Consider the following 16,459-nt stretch of genomic DNA (forward strand, 5'->3'; position numbering starts at 1 on the left):
GAAATGATTAGCACAATAAGTTTAGTGACCATTCATCATCTCATACAGATGCAAAATTAAAGAAATAAATTTTTTGTTTAATGAGAACTCTTAGGATTTACTCTCTTAACAGCTTTCATGTATATAATACAACATTTATCATGTTGTACATTATATCCCTGGTACTTTCTTACGTTTTGAGTGGAAGTAAAATGGCACCCCACTCCAGTACTCTTGCCTGGAAAATCCCACGGACAGAGGAGCCTGGAAGGCTGCAGTCCATGGGGTCGCTGAGAGTTGGACATGACTCAGTGACTTCACTTTCACTTTTCACTTTCATGCTTTGGAGAAGGAAATGGCAACCCACTCCAGTGTTCTTGCCTGGAGAATCCCAGGGACGGCGGAGCCTAGTGGACTGCCGTCTATGGGGTCTCACAGAGTCGGACACGACTGAAGCGACTTAGCAGCAGCAGCAGCATGTACCTTTTGACTACCTTCATTCACATACCATATCCTCATCTCTGGTAAATGCAAGTCTGATCTCTTTTTCTATGTGTGTGTTTGTTTTTGAAGAATAGTTGACTTACAATTTTGTGTTAGTTCTTGTTACACAACATAGTGATTAGATACTTCTATAAATTTTAAAATTTTCACTGTAAGTCTCTCACTACAGAAAGATATTATATAATTATTGACCATCTTCCCCACACTGTCCATTTCATGAATGTGACACATTTGTTTTGCAACTATAAGTCTGTGCCTCTTAATCTCCCTCATCTATTTTTCTCCTCCCGCCAACCTCCCTTCTGGCAACCACGTGTCTGTTCTTTGGATTTATGTTTCTGTTTTGTCATGTTTATTCGTTTCATTTTTTAGATTCCTCATATGAAAGAAATCATAGAGTATTTGTCTTTCTATCTGCCTTATTTTACTTAGCATAATACCCTTTAGGTGTACCTACGTTGCCACAAATTTTGTTAGTTTTATGGCTGAGTAAATTATATATAATATATAAATTATTACACTAATTATTGATAAATAAATTATTGCATCTTATATATAATATATATATCACATCTTCTTTATCCATACATCTACTAATGGGCACTTAGGTTGCTACAATATTTTGGCTACTATAAATGATACAGCAATGAGCATAAAGGTGCATATATTTTTCAAATTAGTGTTTTCATTTTCTTCAGGTAAATAACCAAGAATGAAATGGCTGGATGCTCTAGTAGTCTATTGTTAATATTTTAAGAACTCTTCATACCGTTTTCTATAATACCTGAGGGTTCCCCTTTCTCATATCCTCATCAGTACTTGTTATTTGTTGTCTTTTTGACAACAGTCATTCGGACAGGTGTGAAGTTCTATCTTACTGTGATTTTGATTTGCATTTCTCTGATAATTGGTGATGTTGAGATCTTGTCATGTGCTTGTTGGATATTTATATGTCTTCTTTGGGAAAATGTCTATTCAAATCCTCTGCCCATTTTTTCTTTTTAAATTAATTTTAAACTGGAGTATAGTTGATTTACAATGTTGTGTTAGTTTTTTATGTACAACAAAGTAGGTCAGTTATACATACATATACCCACTCTTTTTTAGCTTCTTTTCCCATATAGGTCATTACAGAGTATTGAATAGAATTCCCTGTGCTATTTGGTAGGTTCTTATTAGTTATATGTTCTATAGATAGTAGTGTATATATGTCAATCTCAATCTCCCAATTTATCCTTACCCCCTGCCCCTGCTTTCCCCCCGGGTAACCACAAATTTGTTTTCTACATCATCTGTGACTCAACTTCTGTTTTGTAAATAGGTTCATCTGTACCATTTCTTTGGAGTCCACATACAAGTGATATTATGCAGTATTTATCTTTCTCTAACTTCACTCAGTATGATAATCTCTAGGTCCATCCATATCACTGCAAATGGCATTATTTCATTCTTTTTTATGGCCAAGTAACACCCAATTGTATATATGCACCACATCTTATCCATTCCTCTGCTGATGAATGTTTCGTTTGCTTCCATGTTCTGGCTTCTGCCCATTAAAAAAATATTTATTTATCTATTTTTAGTTGATTGGTTTACAATATTGGTTTGATTTCTGTCATACATCAACATGAATTAACCATGGGTGTACATATGTCCCCTCCCTCTTGAATCTCCCTCCCACAAGTTGATTTTTTTTTTGATGTTGAGTTTTATGTGATCTTTGTGTACTTTGGATCTCAACCCTTATTGGACAAATCTTTTGCAAATATTTTCTCCCATTCAGTAGGTGACCTTTTTGTTTTGTTGATAGTTTCCTTAGCTGGGCAAAAGCTTTTTAGTTTGATATAGTTTCATTCGTTTATTTTTGTTTTTGTTTCCTTACCTGAGGAGATATATGCAAAGATATTATTAAGACTGATGTCAAAGAGCACATTGCCTATGTTTTCTTCTAGAAATGTTATAGTCTCAGGTATTATATTTAAGTCTTTAATCTAGATTGAATTTAATTTTGTGCATGGTGGGAGAAAGTAGTCCAGTATGATTCTTTTGGATGTAGCTGTCCAGTTTCCCCAATCTCTTTTAATGAAGTGGGTGTCTTTCCACTCTTGTATATTATTGTCTCCTTCGTTGTAGATTTACTGCCCATGTAAATGTCAGTTCAATTCTCAGTTCTCTATTCTGTTCCGCTGATCTGTCTGTTTTTCTGACAGTACCATACTGTTTTGATTACAGTAGTATAGTTTGTATAGTATAGCTTGAAATTAGGTAGCATGATACATAACTTTGTTCTTTTTCAAAGTTGTTTTGGCTATTCTTTTGTGTTTCTATGAAAATTTTAGAATTATTTGTTCTACTTCTTTGGAAACATGTCATTTGACATTTTTATAGGGATTGAATTAAATCTGTAGGTTACCTTGGGTAGTGTGTTCATTTTAACAATGTTAATTCTTCCAATTCATGAACATGTTGTATCTTTTCACTTTTGTGGCATCTTCAGTTTCTTTCAGCAGTGACCTATAGTTTTCTGAGTATAAGTCTTTTAACTCCTTAGGTAAAAGGTCCTTTTTTTTTTTTAATGTAATGGTAAATGAGATTGTTTTCCTAATTTATCTTTCTGATAGTTTGTTGCTATTGTATAGAAACACAGAAAGTTTCTGTGTATTAATTTTGTATCCTGAAACTTTACTGAATTCATTGATGAGTTCTAATGGTTTTCTTGGGTCTCTTTAAAATTTGCTATGTATACTGTTTTGTCATCTGCAAACTGATAGTTTTACTTTGTCCTTTTCAACTTGGATTCCTCTTGTCTGATTGCTTTGCTAGGACTTCCACTAATATGTTGATGAGAGTGTTCTGGCCCCTAGAAGGAATGCTTTAAGTTTTTCCTCATTTAGTATGATGTTAGTGGTGGGTTTGCCATATTTGGTCTTTTTTATGTTGAGGAAGTTCCCTCCATACCCACTTTGTTGAGAGTTTTGTTCATAAATGGATGTTAAACTTTGTCAAAAGCCTTTTCTACATCTATTGAGATAATTATATGATTTTTATTCTTGAATTTGTTAATATGGTATATCACATTGATTGATTTGGGGATATTGAACAATCCTAGCATCCCTGACATAAATCTCACTTGATCGTGGTGTATAATCTTTTTAATTATTGTTGAATTTACTAACATTTTGTTGAGACTTTTTGTATCTATATTCATCCTGTAATTTTCTTTTTTGGTGTGTGATATCTTTGTCTGGTTTTGGTATCATAGAATGAGTTTATATATATATACACATATATATACTATGTATTTACACATATATATGTATATATATATACACATACACATTTACATATATATATTCTTACATATATATACATATATATTCTTTTTAAGTCTTTTATATTATGGTTTATCACAAGATATAGGATCTTGTTATTTATCTACTTTATATATAGTAGTTTGTATCTGCTAATCCCAAACTCCTAATTTACCTCCCTCCCCTCCTGCTATCCCTTTTGGTAGCTACAAATTTATTTTCTATATTTGTGAGTCTATTTTTATTTTTAAAATAAGTCCATTTGTTTATTGTTTTTTAAGATTCCACATGTAAGTGATATTATATGATATTTATCTTTGTCTGACTTACTTCACTTATTATGATAATCTCTAGGTCCATCCACGTTGCTTCAAATGAAATCATTTCATTCATATATATATATGTATATATATACATACACACACCCTCTTTATTCATTCATCTGTCAATGAATATTTAGGTGGCTTCCATGTCTTAGTTATTATAAATAGTGATGCTGTGAACATTAGGGTGCCTATATTTTTTCAAATTCAAGTTTCTCCAGATGTATGCCCATGAGTGAGTGGAATTGCTGGATCACATGGCAACTGTATTTTTAGTTTTTTAAAGACCATCCATACTGTTTTCCATAGTGGCTTCTCTAATTTACATTCCTATCAATAGTGTAGGAGGGTTTCCTTTCCTCCACACCGTCTCCAGCATTTATTATTTGTAGACTTTCTAATGATGCCCATTCTGACTCATGTGAGGTGATTTTATAGTTTTGATTTGCATTTCTGTAATAAATAAGATGTTGAGCATCTTTTCATGTACGTATTGGCCATCTAAATCTTGAATATTCACTGGAAGAACTGATGCTGAAACTGAAGCTCCAATACTTTGGCAACTTGATGCTAAGAGCTGACTCACTGGAAAAGACTCTGATTCTGGGAAAGGTTGAAGGCAAAAGGAGAAGGGGGTGGCAGAGGATGAGATGGTTAGATAGCATCACTGGCTCAATGGACATGAATCTGAGCAAACTTAGGAAGATAGTGAAAGATAGGGAAGCCTGGAATGCTGCAGTCCATGTGGTCACAAAGAGTCAGACATGACTTAGTGACTGAACAGCAACAATGTTTTCTCTGGAGAAATGTCTACTTATGTCTTCTGCCCATTTTTCAGTTGGGTTGTTTGGAGTCTTCTGAGTTATAGGAGCAGTTTGCATATTTTGGAAATTAAGCCCTGATTGGTTGCATTGTCTGCAAATATTTTTTGCCAGTTTGTAGGTTGTCATTTTGTTTATGGTTTCATTTGCTGTGCAAAAGCTTGTAAATTTGATTAGGTCCCATTTGTTTATTTTTGCTTTTATTGTAATTCCCTTGGGAGATATTGGGAGTCTTTAATTATTGATTCAGTAATCGGTCTGTTCATAGTTTCTGTTTCTTCTTGGTTTAATCTTGAAAGATTGTACATTTCTAGTGATTTGTCCATTTCTTCTTGGCTGTCCATTTTATAGGCATGTAATTGTTCATAGTAATATTTGATGATCCCTTTTATTTCTGAGATGTTGGTTGTAACTCTGTTTCTGATATTACTGATTTGGATTCTCTTTCTTCTTTTTTTGATGAGTCTGGCTAAAAGTTTATCAATTTTGTTTATCTTTTGAAAGAAGCAGATATTAGTTTCATTGATTTTTCTATTGTGTTTTAGTCTCTATTTCATTTATTTCTGATTTGATCTTTATTATTTCTTTGCTTATACTAACTTTGGGTTTTGGGTGTTCTCTTTTTTTAGTTCCTTTAGGTGTATGGTTAGATAGTTTGTCTGAGATTTTTCATGTTTCCTGAGATAGGCTTGTCTCATTATAGACTTCCCTCTTAGAACTGCTTTTGCTGTGCCCCTGGATTTTACATCGTTATTTTTGCTTTCATTTGTCTCCAGGCAGTTTTTCGTTTCTTCAGTGCTCCACTAGCTGTTTAGTGGCATATCATTTATGCCACTAAACAATGGTCCACATGTTTGTGTTTTTTTCAGTTTTTTTTTGTTGTTGTTGCTATTTGATTTCTAGTCTTATAGTGTTGTGTTTGGAAAATATGCTTGATATGACTTCAATCTTCTTAAATTTCCTGAGACTTCTTTTGTGGCCTACCATATAATCTATCCTGAAGAATGTTCCATGTGCACTTGAAAAGAATGTGTATTTTGCTGCTTTGGGAAGGAATGTTCTATATATACATGTATTAAGTTAATCTGTCCTAATGTGTAATTTAAGGCCTGTGCTTCCTTATTGATTTTCTGTCTGCATGGCCTGTCTGCTGATGGACAGGTGAGTTGTTTAAGTTCCCCCACTATTACTCTGCTACTGTCAGTGTCCCTCTTTATGCCTGTTAATATTTGCTTTATGTATTTGGGTGCTCTTATGTAGGTTGCCCATATATTTACAATAGTTATATCCTCTTGAATTGATCCCTTAATTATTATATAATGTCCTACTTTTTCACTTATTACAGTCTTTGTTTTAAAGTCTATTTTTCTGATATATGTACTGTAACCTGACTTTCTTTTTATTTCCATTTGCATGGAATACCTTTTTCCATTCCTTCATTTTCAATCTGTATGTGTCCAAATTAATTAATGAATTTGGTCACAGTGCCACAGCTTGTGGGACCTGAGTTCCCTGACCAGGGATCAAACCTGGGATCATGGCAGTAAAAGTGCTGAGTCCTCACAACTGGACCACCAGAGCGTTCCCTTTGTGTGTCTTTAGATATGGAGTGAGTCTTTTGTAGGCGGCATATATACTGGTCTTGTTTTTATATCCATTCCACCACTCTGTGTCTTTTGATTGTAGCATATAATTCATTTACATTTAAAGTAATTATTGATATGTACGTTCTGCCATTTGAATTGGGTTATTTCTGTAGTTCCTTTTGAAGTTTTTTCCTTGCTTTTCTTTAATTTGGTGACAATTGTTAATGTTATGTTTAGGTTCCTTTTTCTTTTGTGTGTGCATATATCTATTATAGGTTTTTGGTTTGTGGTTACCATGAAGTTTATATATAACTATCAAGGCCTGGTGTGCAGCAGTTCATGGTGTCATAAAGAGTTGGACACAACTGGGCGACTGAACAATATATATACATGATTGTTTCAAGTTAATGATTTCTCAAGTTTAAACACGTTTTAACAACTCTGCATTTTTACCCCCTGCCCCTCCATATTTACTTTTTTGACATTATAATTTGCATCTTTCATTTTGTTTATACCTTGACTACTTATTGTGGATATAGATGCTTTTACTATTACTTTTTTCTTTTAACTTTCCTCCTAGCTTTATATGTGATTAATTTACTACCTTTACTGAATCTTTGGCTATACTGATGAGATTTTTTTTTATTTAGTACTTTTTGTATTTCTACTTGTGGTCTTGTCTTCTCTTCCTAGGGAAGAAGTTCCTTTAATATTTCTTGTAAAGCTGATTTCATGGCACTGAACTCTTTAAGCTTTTACTTGTTTGTAAAACCTTTGTTCTCACCTTCAAATCTGAATGAAAATCTTGCCAGGTAGAGCATTTTGCATTGTAGGTTTTTCACTTTCATCCTTTTCAATACACATGCTGCTCTCTTCTGCCCTGCAGTTTCTGATGAAAAGCTAGCTGATAGCCATTTGGGAATTCCCTTCTATGTAACTTGTTGCTTTTCTTTTTCTGCTTTTAATATTCTCTCTTTGTCTTTAATTTTTACTGTGTTTAATACTATGTGTCTTGATGTGGTCCTCTTTGTGTTGATCATGGTTGGGATTCTCTGTGCTTTCTGGACCAGGATATCTGTTTCCTTTCCCAGATTAGGGAAGTTTTTAGCTGTTATGTCTTCAAATATCTTCTCTTTATGTTTTCTCTTAAAAAAAAAAATCTTTTAACTTCTCACTCTGTTCATCTTTCGCCATTCTGCTCCTGAATTCTTTAAGCATCTTTCCGATCATTACCTTGAACTTTATCAGATAGATGGCTTAATTCCACTTCACTTAATTCTTTTTTCTGGTGTTTTATCTGGTTCCTTCATTTGGAACATATTCCTCTGTTGCCTTATTTTGCCTAATTTACTGTTTTCATTTCTATGTATCTGGTAGGTTGGTTAGATTTCCCTGTCTTGAAGAAGTGGCCTTTAGTAGGAAAGGTCCTGCATATCCTAGAAGTATACTCTCCTCTGCTCAACAGAGCTATATATTCCAGGAGTGCCCCCATGCGGGCTGTGCCAGCTCTTCTGTTCTAGTGGGCTGATTACTGTGGGTGGTCAGATAAGCTTGGCTGGCTTCCAGTTCTGTCTTTTGCAGAGGCCGCTGGCTGGCGTGTGGGTCTGGGTTGTTAGGAGCCAGGTGGGAACTCCAGGGGTGTCCTAGGGCTAATCCTGGCTCACTGGTGTGTACAGTCAGATTTCAGAGTGGCTGGTTGCAGGGCTTGGCATCCTGGATCTAGTGTAGGTCTACTAGTGGGTGGGGCTGGTTCTTCACATGGCTGGCTGCTGAGTCTGTGGTGTTCCAAAGCTGTAAGCGGGGTCTGATTCCAGGGCAGCTGTGAGTCCCAAGGTGTCTCAGAAGGGTACTGATGTGAGCCTACTGGTGGGTAGACTGGGTCTTGACATGTTAGGTTGTGGTAATGTTGCATTCTTGGAATTAGTGTCCATCTGCTGGTAGGTAAGACTGGGTTCAGGGGCTAGTGACAGCCCATTAGTGGGCAGAACCAGGTCTTATGTTCTCTGGCTGAAGGGCCTGTGGGTCTTGGAACTGGTGTTTGCCTGCTGGTGTTCGAGAGTAGGACCCAGAGTGTCCTGGAGCTAGTGACAGCCCACTAGTGAGTGGAACTGAGTCCCAGGGTCTCTGGCCGCAGGCCCTGGGAGTCCTGGAGTTGGTATTGGCTTGCTAATGGGCAGGTTTGGGCCTGACAGCTGACCATGGGGCCCTGAGGGTCTTGGTGAAAGTGAATGTGAAGTCGCTCAGTCGTGTCCAACTCTTTGCAACCCCATGGACTGTAGCTTACCAGGCTCCTCTGTCCATGGGATTTTCCAGGCAGTAGTACTGGAGTGGATTGCCATTTCCTTCTCCAGGGGATCTTCCTGGCCCAGGGATCAAACCCGGGTCTCCAGCATTATAGACAGATGCTTAACCGTCTGAGCCACCAGGGAAGGTCTTGGGGCCAGTGCCAATACACCGGAGGTTGGGGCTGGATCCTAGGGAAGCTAGGTGTTCAGGAAGGTGTCCTAAGATAGCCAGCCTACTGGTGGGTGAAACTGTGTCCCTGCCTGGGTAGCTGCTTGGCCTGAGGAGTCCCAGTACTGGTGCTGACAGGCTGGTGGGTGGGGCCACATTCTGACACTAAAAAGCTATTTGGAGGATTCCAAAATGGTGCTTACCAGCATCAGTGTCCTTGTGGTAGAATGAGCTCTCCAAATGGCTGCCCAAGGGTCTATGTCTCCAGAGTGAGCTCTAGTTGTCTCCTGCCTTTTTGGCAGGCTCTCTAAGATCAACAAGTGGGTCTGACCCAGGTTCTTTTCAAATTACTGCTTCTGCCCTGGTTCCCAGAGTGTGTAAGATTAGGTGTGCACCCTTTAAAAGTGGGGGTTTCCTGGTGGCTCAGTCGGTAAAGAATCCGCCTGCAATGTGGGAGACCTGGGTTTAATCCCTGGGTTGGGATGATCCCCTGGAGAAAAGCATGGCAACCCATTCCCGTATTCTTGCCTGGAGAATCCCCATGGATAGAGGAGCCTGGCAGGCTATAGTCCATGGGGTTACAAAGAGTCAGACATGACTGAGCGATTAAGCACACAGCACTTTAAAAGTGGAGTCTCTATTCCCTAACACCCTCTGGCTTTACTGAAAGTAAGCCTGCTGACCTTCAAAACTAGACATTCTGTGGCCTCGTCTTCCTGACAAAGGACCCTTGGGCTACGGAGCCCAGTGTGGGGCTCAGACACCTACTCCTTAGGAAACACCTGGCACTTGTAATTGTCTTCCCATCTGTGGGTCTCCTACCCAGGGGAAAGGGCCTTGACTATACCACGTTCCATCACTTTTACTCATCTCTTTGTGGTTTCCTCTTTCTGTCTTTGGTTGTAGGAGACTTTTTCTGCTAGATTTCAGGTCTCTGTCATTAGTAGTTGTTTTGTAAATAGCTGTAATTTCGGGGTGCCTGTGAGAGGAGAGGGGCTCAGCACCTTCCTACTCCACCATCTTGACCAGTCTCCTGTTCGTTAACTCTTTCATGCATTCAGGTACATCATCAGCATTGTGTCAGGTGATGGAAAGCATTTCTGATTCTTTCCTGGAATCTCATTTTAGTAGAACCTTGGTAGAATAAATATGAAGATACTGGGAGATCAAGGACCAAGAGAAAGGTGCTCACCAAGAGAAGGAAGATAGGGAGGGTGTTACTATGGACAGAGTTCTCTTAATTTAGAAATAGATCACAACTGATCTGACAAGTGACCACTTTGCCAAGAAAGTGTCACAAGACATTGAAACTTTAACGACTACTTAAAAGGTTTGGTACTTAACCTCATTCATCAGATATGTATTTTTAAAGATGATGAATATACACTGAGATGTCGTATTGCATCCTCCTTGCTCCTCTTCTCTCCCAGACACTCATGTTTTTGTCTATTCAAGGCTGCCATTCTGAGCCTGATCCCATCGTGGGCCTTCTACAGCGGTGTGTTTCAGAAGATGCTCCTGACTCGTTACGTGGACTACCTCAAGAAGAATGCCAACATCAGATAGTGCTGGTGAACTCGTGTGCCATCCAGCATTGCTTTCCTCACCAGATTCTGCGTTGGCCACAGAGGACACAGGAACAGACCAGTACCTTTTACTTCCCTGAAACTGGAGCATGCCAGCTGGTGAGCTGGTATTGTCTGGCGTTAACGAAGGGTGCTCCCCTTAGACATCATCAGGCTCCAAGCACTGACAGTGCTGTCTCTTCTGAGACTGTCATTTGCATTTGCGGTGTGAGCAAAGATTATGTGCTGCTTCTCTGGTTATGAAAGGAGTCTTGGAGATTTGGTTGGAATTTATGGTACATTTAGGTGTTTTGGAGGAAAGCAGATACAGCACAGAAAACTCACCTTTGTTTTTGCAATTTTACTCAAGTCTGGAGAGCTTTGATGTAAAAACGTGTTGTGCAATGGGGTTTTAATAGTTAAAGAAGATAAGAGTGTCTGTATGTAATACTGGAAAATTTCTGTATGGGATTATATAGTGAGAAGAAAGCTGCTGATTCTTTGAATATTGAAAACAATTATACCTAGTAATCTACTTTTATAGCTATATTATAGACTATCTGAAGTCACTAAACATTATCAAGATTGCAGTAGTTCTTGAGTAGTCACTGGTTCTCAAACTGGCTTCCTTAGAGACCCAGGAAACTGTCTAAGAGAATAGGTGGGGCAATGGCTACTTCAGGGCAGTTTCTGGGAACCCCTTGTTTCAACTAATGCTGCACCAAGTTTTATCTATTTCAATCCCATGTAAGACTGTGTTTATAAGAATAAAAACAAAAAATGATACATCGCTAAATAAAAGTAGTTTAAAAAACCGTTGTTCTAGTGCAGGAGTTGATATCTACAGAAATGAGGTTTTTACAGGTCTCCAGTTCTTGGGATGCTGGACTGAGGGTTTCAGCTGTCAACATACATAGGGGGCATGCTGGAGAATTACTCATTCAAGTCTTGAGGGAGTTGAGGGGGGAGCATGCCAGCTGGTGAGCTGGTATTGCCTGGCGTTAACGAAGGGTGCTCCCCTTAGACATCATCAGGCTCCAAGCACTGACAGTGCTGTCTCTTCTGAGACTCATTTGCATTTGCGGTGTGAGCAAAGATTATGCGCTGCTTCTCTGGTTATAAAAGGAGTCTTGGAGATTTGGTTGGAATTTATGGTACATTTAGGTGTTTTGGAGGAAAGCAGAGAATAGAACATTTAAAACCTTGGTAAACTTAGAATGTGAACTATAAATCTGCTCTGAGGAAAAGACTGGGAAAGTTTATTCATTTGAAAGTATAGACATCTACCTATATTTTCTCAGTTATGGGTAACAATAATAATTAGAAACAGAACATTTTAATGTACTGATTATTAACCTGGGGTCTTTCAGTCCTAAGCTCTCCCTTTTATACTCTGATCAATGATGATGCTCTGGGAAAGCTTCAAACTTAAGATGTTCACACCAGCTGGCTTTGTGTTAGATTCTGCCTGCTGCTGCTAAGTCGCTTCAGTCGTGTCCGACTCTGTGCATCCCCAAAGACGGCAGCCCACCAGGCTCCCCTGTCCCTGGGATTCTGCCTAGGGGAAGCAAATTTGGAAGAGTGAAAAAATAGAAGGGGCTAAGGAAACTTCTTCCTGTTTGCACTTCTGTTTCCATTACTCTGTAGAGAGAACAGCTTTAGCCAGATTCAGCATCAACCAAGGGGCAGCCTGTAAGGATGTGAGCACTAGCCCCACAAAGCCCTCTTTAGGAATCTGAGCATTAACCCTGCAGGGGCCCCACTCTGAGCATCCAGTTCCCAGAAACATCACCTCTTCCTTTTGGTTCCACCAGCTCTGCAATTACTGATATTTGAGTTACTTTGTATCCTCTTTTGGCTCTTTCAGCTTTGGTGTTACCAGTTCCCTCTCTTAAATTCTCTGTTTGAAACAGTGTTTTTTTTTTTGTGTGTGTGTGACTAGACATAACTGTGACTGAAAATGAAAGTCGCTCAGTCCTATCGGACTGTTTGTGACCCCATGAACTACACACTCCATGGAATTCTCCAGGCCAGAATACTGGAGTGGGTAGCTGTTCCCTCCTCCAGGGGATCTTCCCAACCCAGGGATCGAACCCAGGTCTCCCACATTGCAGGCAGATTCTTTACTAGCTGAGTCAAGAGGGAAGCCCAAGAATACTAGAGTGGGTAACCTATCCCTTCTCCAGCAGATCTTCCTGACCCAGGAATCAAACTGGGGTCTCCTGCATTGCAGGTGGATTCTTTACCACCTGAGCTATCAGGGAAGCCTGTGACTGGACCTGACCTAATTTTTCACATTGATTATCTTGCTCTATCTATGAGGCAGCCTGGTTGTGTGGAATCTCTTTTTTATGATGAAGAATCAAATCTCCTTATCAGCCAGTATCCCAAGAGGAAACAGAAGGCATGATTGAGAAATGTGAGGAATTAATTGCAAATGTGTGGGGAGAGTGTTAGGTAAGTCTCCCGAGCTAGTGATCGAGGGGTATTTTTACTACCCCAAGGTCTGAAAGGGCTAGGAAAGGAGGAAATATTAGGAAGATTGGGAAGGAGAGAGGCAGGGAGAGAAGGGCATTGTATAAGAAGCACTGCCTCAGAGGAGCTGTGACCTGCGACTGAAAGATGCTACTAGGCTGTGGCCACACCATAGAGAGGGAGAGGCGAATTGCAACATTGTGGTTTACAGTAAGAAACATATATTTCATTTTCATTCCCATTCTTTGGAATTTCCTAAATGTTACGATCTATAAATATGTCGATTGTTTTTCATAGTTAGCCCCTTTCAGCTGCACTTGAGTTTATGTTAATGAGGTTGCTTTTAGAAAGCCCCTAAAGATGATAGTTGGTTGCCAAGGGACCAACCACATGACTAGAGTTGGAACTTTTAGCCCCACTCCTCAAAGTTCGGGGAGAGATGAGTGGTGGAGATTGAGTTCAATCACCAATGACCAAAGATTTAATCAATCATGACTATACATAGTCATGAAGTCAATGAAGCCTCCACAAAATATGAACTATAGTTATGGGGTTTTGAGAACTTCCAGGTTGGTGAACACGTGCAGGTGCTGGGACGGTTTCGTGCCCACAGTGGGCATGGGAGCTCCACATGACTTCACACATACTTTGACCTATGCACCTGATTTATCTGGCTGATCCTGAGTTGTGTTCCTTTGTATATAAACTGGTAATTCAGTAAGTAGTCTATTTTCCTTAGAACTGTGACCTATTCTAGCAAATGATCACACCTGAGGAGGGGCTTGTAGGAACTCCTGATTTATAATCAGTTGGTCAGAAGCCCAGGTAACAGCCTGAACTTCAATTCCCATATGAAGTGGGAGCAGTCTTGAGGGACTGAGCTCTGAACCTGTGGGATCTAATGCTGTCTTCAGGCAGATAGCGTCAGAATTGAGCTGAATTGTAGGACATCCACCAGGTGTCCAAGAATTGCCTGGTGTGGGAAAATCTCCCCAAGCAGCTGATGATCAGAATTACTTGAGAGTAGCAAGAAGGATGAATGGAAAAACAGGGGTGTTTTTCCTTTACTGGAATGATATCCAAACATTATTCTCTCCTGAATCTCCAACTGGTGCCTCCCACTGGACATATCCAACTGGAAACTCATTGATGTATTTCATAAGATCAATCTCCTTAGATACCAAGGTGTGGGTGGGGAGGGAGAAGGATAGAGACTGGATCTGGAGGAAAGGGTTGCAATATACATCCCACATATTAAGAGATTTCCCAAAGTCGTACCATTAATAGTTGCTAGCGCCTAGATTGGGACATTAAACTTCTTTTCTTACTTTACTTCACTCTATGTTTCAAAGGGGGTAAAACTTTAAGCCAAAAGACTATGTATCTCATTGTGAAATTTGTGATATCAACAAAGTGGGAGGTATTTTATAGACATTAAATGCTGATCTACTAAAATATGAGACAATCTCTCTTGCTAGCTGTACTAATTACTACTGCTATGTAGTAACTGACTTCCCAACTTAGTGGCATAAACTGACAACCATCTTCTTGTGCTTATGGATTTTGGGGGTCAGAAAAGGCACAATGAGAAGGTTCATTTTGCTTCATGATGTCTGGGAGCTCAGCTGGAAAGACTCAATGACCAGAAATGATTCAGTTTCTGGAGATGGCATCATTGGAAGGGTTGCTTGGTTACATGTCTGACAACTGATGGAAGTTGTTACCTGGGACCCTGGATGGGGCTGTGGGATGGAAATGCATCCATGGCTTCTCTAAATGCTCCTTGGTCTTCCTCGCAGCATGGTGGCTGGGTTCTATGAATGCGCATCCCAAAGAGAACTAGGAGGGAGCCACAGTGTCTTATATGACTTAACCTTGGAAGTCACATGGCATTATTTGAAAGGCATCTCAGATTCAATGGGAGGGAACACAAACTCCACCTCTTGATCGGAGAAATATCACATGTTATAGGAAATATTGTTGTGAACATCTTTGGGAAATGAGCCACACTAATTACCCTTACTATAAGTTTGTCCTGGCCTGTATCAATTATGGAAAATAACTGCATTTCAACTATCAATGGAACAACTTTTAAAAGTGCAGACATTGTGTTTCTAAACCTTTATTTCAATCCCTGGTAAATTTGCCTTTGGGGAAGAACTTATACAACCGGTAGCTGAGGTGAAAAAAGGAATGCAGTTCAGCTAATAAAACCAGAGCCAGATTTTAGATGTAATTTTTAGCTGTGTTAAATAGGGGTTTTTCTGGTGTGTTAATCCTGGGTTGAAGGACTGATTATCTAACGAGATTTTTGAGGGTTTTTAAGAGAGAATTTCCTCATAGGAAAGTCTTAAGATGTTGGACTGGATGAAATGAGGGTAGAAAAATTCTGTATTTTAAGATCTTTATTCCCATCACCACTAGCACTAGGCAATAACTTGTTGAGTACTAATCATGTGTCAGTTCAGTTCAGTCGCTCAGTCGTGTCTGACTCTTTGTGACCCATGGACTGCAGCATGCCAGGCCTCTCTGTCTATCACCAACTCCCAGAGTTACTCAGACTCATGTCCGATGAGTTGATGATGCCATCCAACCATCTCATCCTCTGTTGTCCCCTTTTTCTCCAGCCTTCGATCTTTCCCAGCATCAGGGTTTTTTTTTTTCAGATGAGTCAGTTCTTTGCATCAAGTGGCCAAAGTATTGGAGTTTCAGCTTCAGCATCAGTCCTTCCAATGAACATTCAGGACTGATTTCCTTTAGGATGGACTGGTTAGATCTCCTTGCAGTCCAAGGGACTCTCAAGAGTCTTCTCCAACACCACAGTTCAAAAGCATCAATTCTTTGGTGCTTAGCTTTCTTTATGGTCCAACTCTCACATCCATACATTACCACTGGAAAAACCATAGCCTTGACTAGACGGACCTTTGTTGGCAAAGTAATGTCTCTGCTTTTTAATATGCTGTCTAGGTTGGTCATAACTATTCTTCCGATGAGCAAGCATCTTTTAATTTCATGGCTGCAGTCACCATCTACAGTGATTTTGGGGTCCAGAAAGATAAAGTCTGTCACTGTTTCCATTGTTTCCCCATCTATTTGCCATGAAGTGATGGGACCAGATGCCATAATGTGTCAGGACTATGTAAATTCTTCTTATGTAATAACTTAGGAAATAGGTAAGAAATCACATTATCATTACCTTCATTTTACAGATGAGGAAAGTTAATTGTGAGCCGCAGTGAAGTGAGCCACAGAAAAGTTGAGTAAGCTGTATAGATTCACCTGACCAGTGAGTGACACAGCTGGGATTTGAAATGGGTCCTCTTCCAGTGTCTGTACCTGCCTGGATAAGATTCTTGAACTGGAATTAATAGCAAGGAGTGAACACTATTGCCCCTGACTCTGTATTTTTCACTTTCACATGTCGTGGAGAGAGAGGCGGAA

The 16,459-nt window shown here is 39.4% G+C and overlaps 1 protein-coding gene across 2 annotated transcripts in view; it reads left to right on the plus strand.

Annotated features, from left to right (window-relative positions):
* HSD17B3 (hydroxysteroid 17-beta dehydrogenase 3) overlaps positions 1–11,122 on the plus strand; it is a 66,267-nt gene extending 55,145 nt beyond the window's left edge. For both annotated transcript variants that reach the window (XM_069575742.1, XM_069575741.1), the window contains one exon: positions 10,434–11,122. In XM_069575742.1, coding sequence (XP_069431843.1) covers positions 10,434–10,544 — 111 coding nt within the window. In that variant the 3' untranslated portion in view covers positions 10,545–11,122. The remainder of the gene's footprint in view (positions 1–10,433) is intronic.
* Positions 11,123–16,459: the final 5,337 nt, after the last annotated feature.

Source organism: Ovis canadensis, chromosome 2 (genome assembly GCF_042477335.2).
Source record: "Ovis canadensis isolate MfBH-ARS-UI-01 breed Bighorn chromosome 2, ARS-UI_OviCan_v2, whole genome shotgun sequence".
Lineage (NCBI taxonomy): Eukaryota > Metazoa > Chordata > Mammalia > Artiodactyla > Bovidae > Ovis > Ovis canadensis.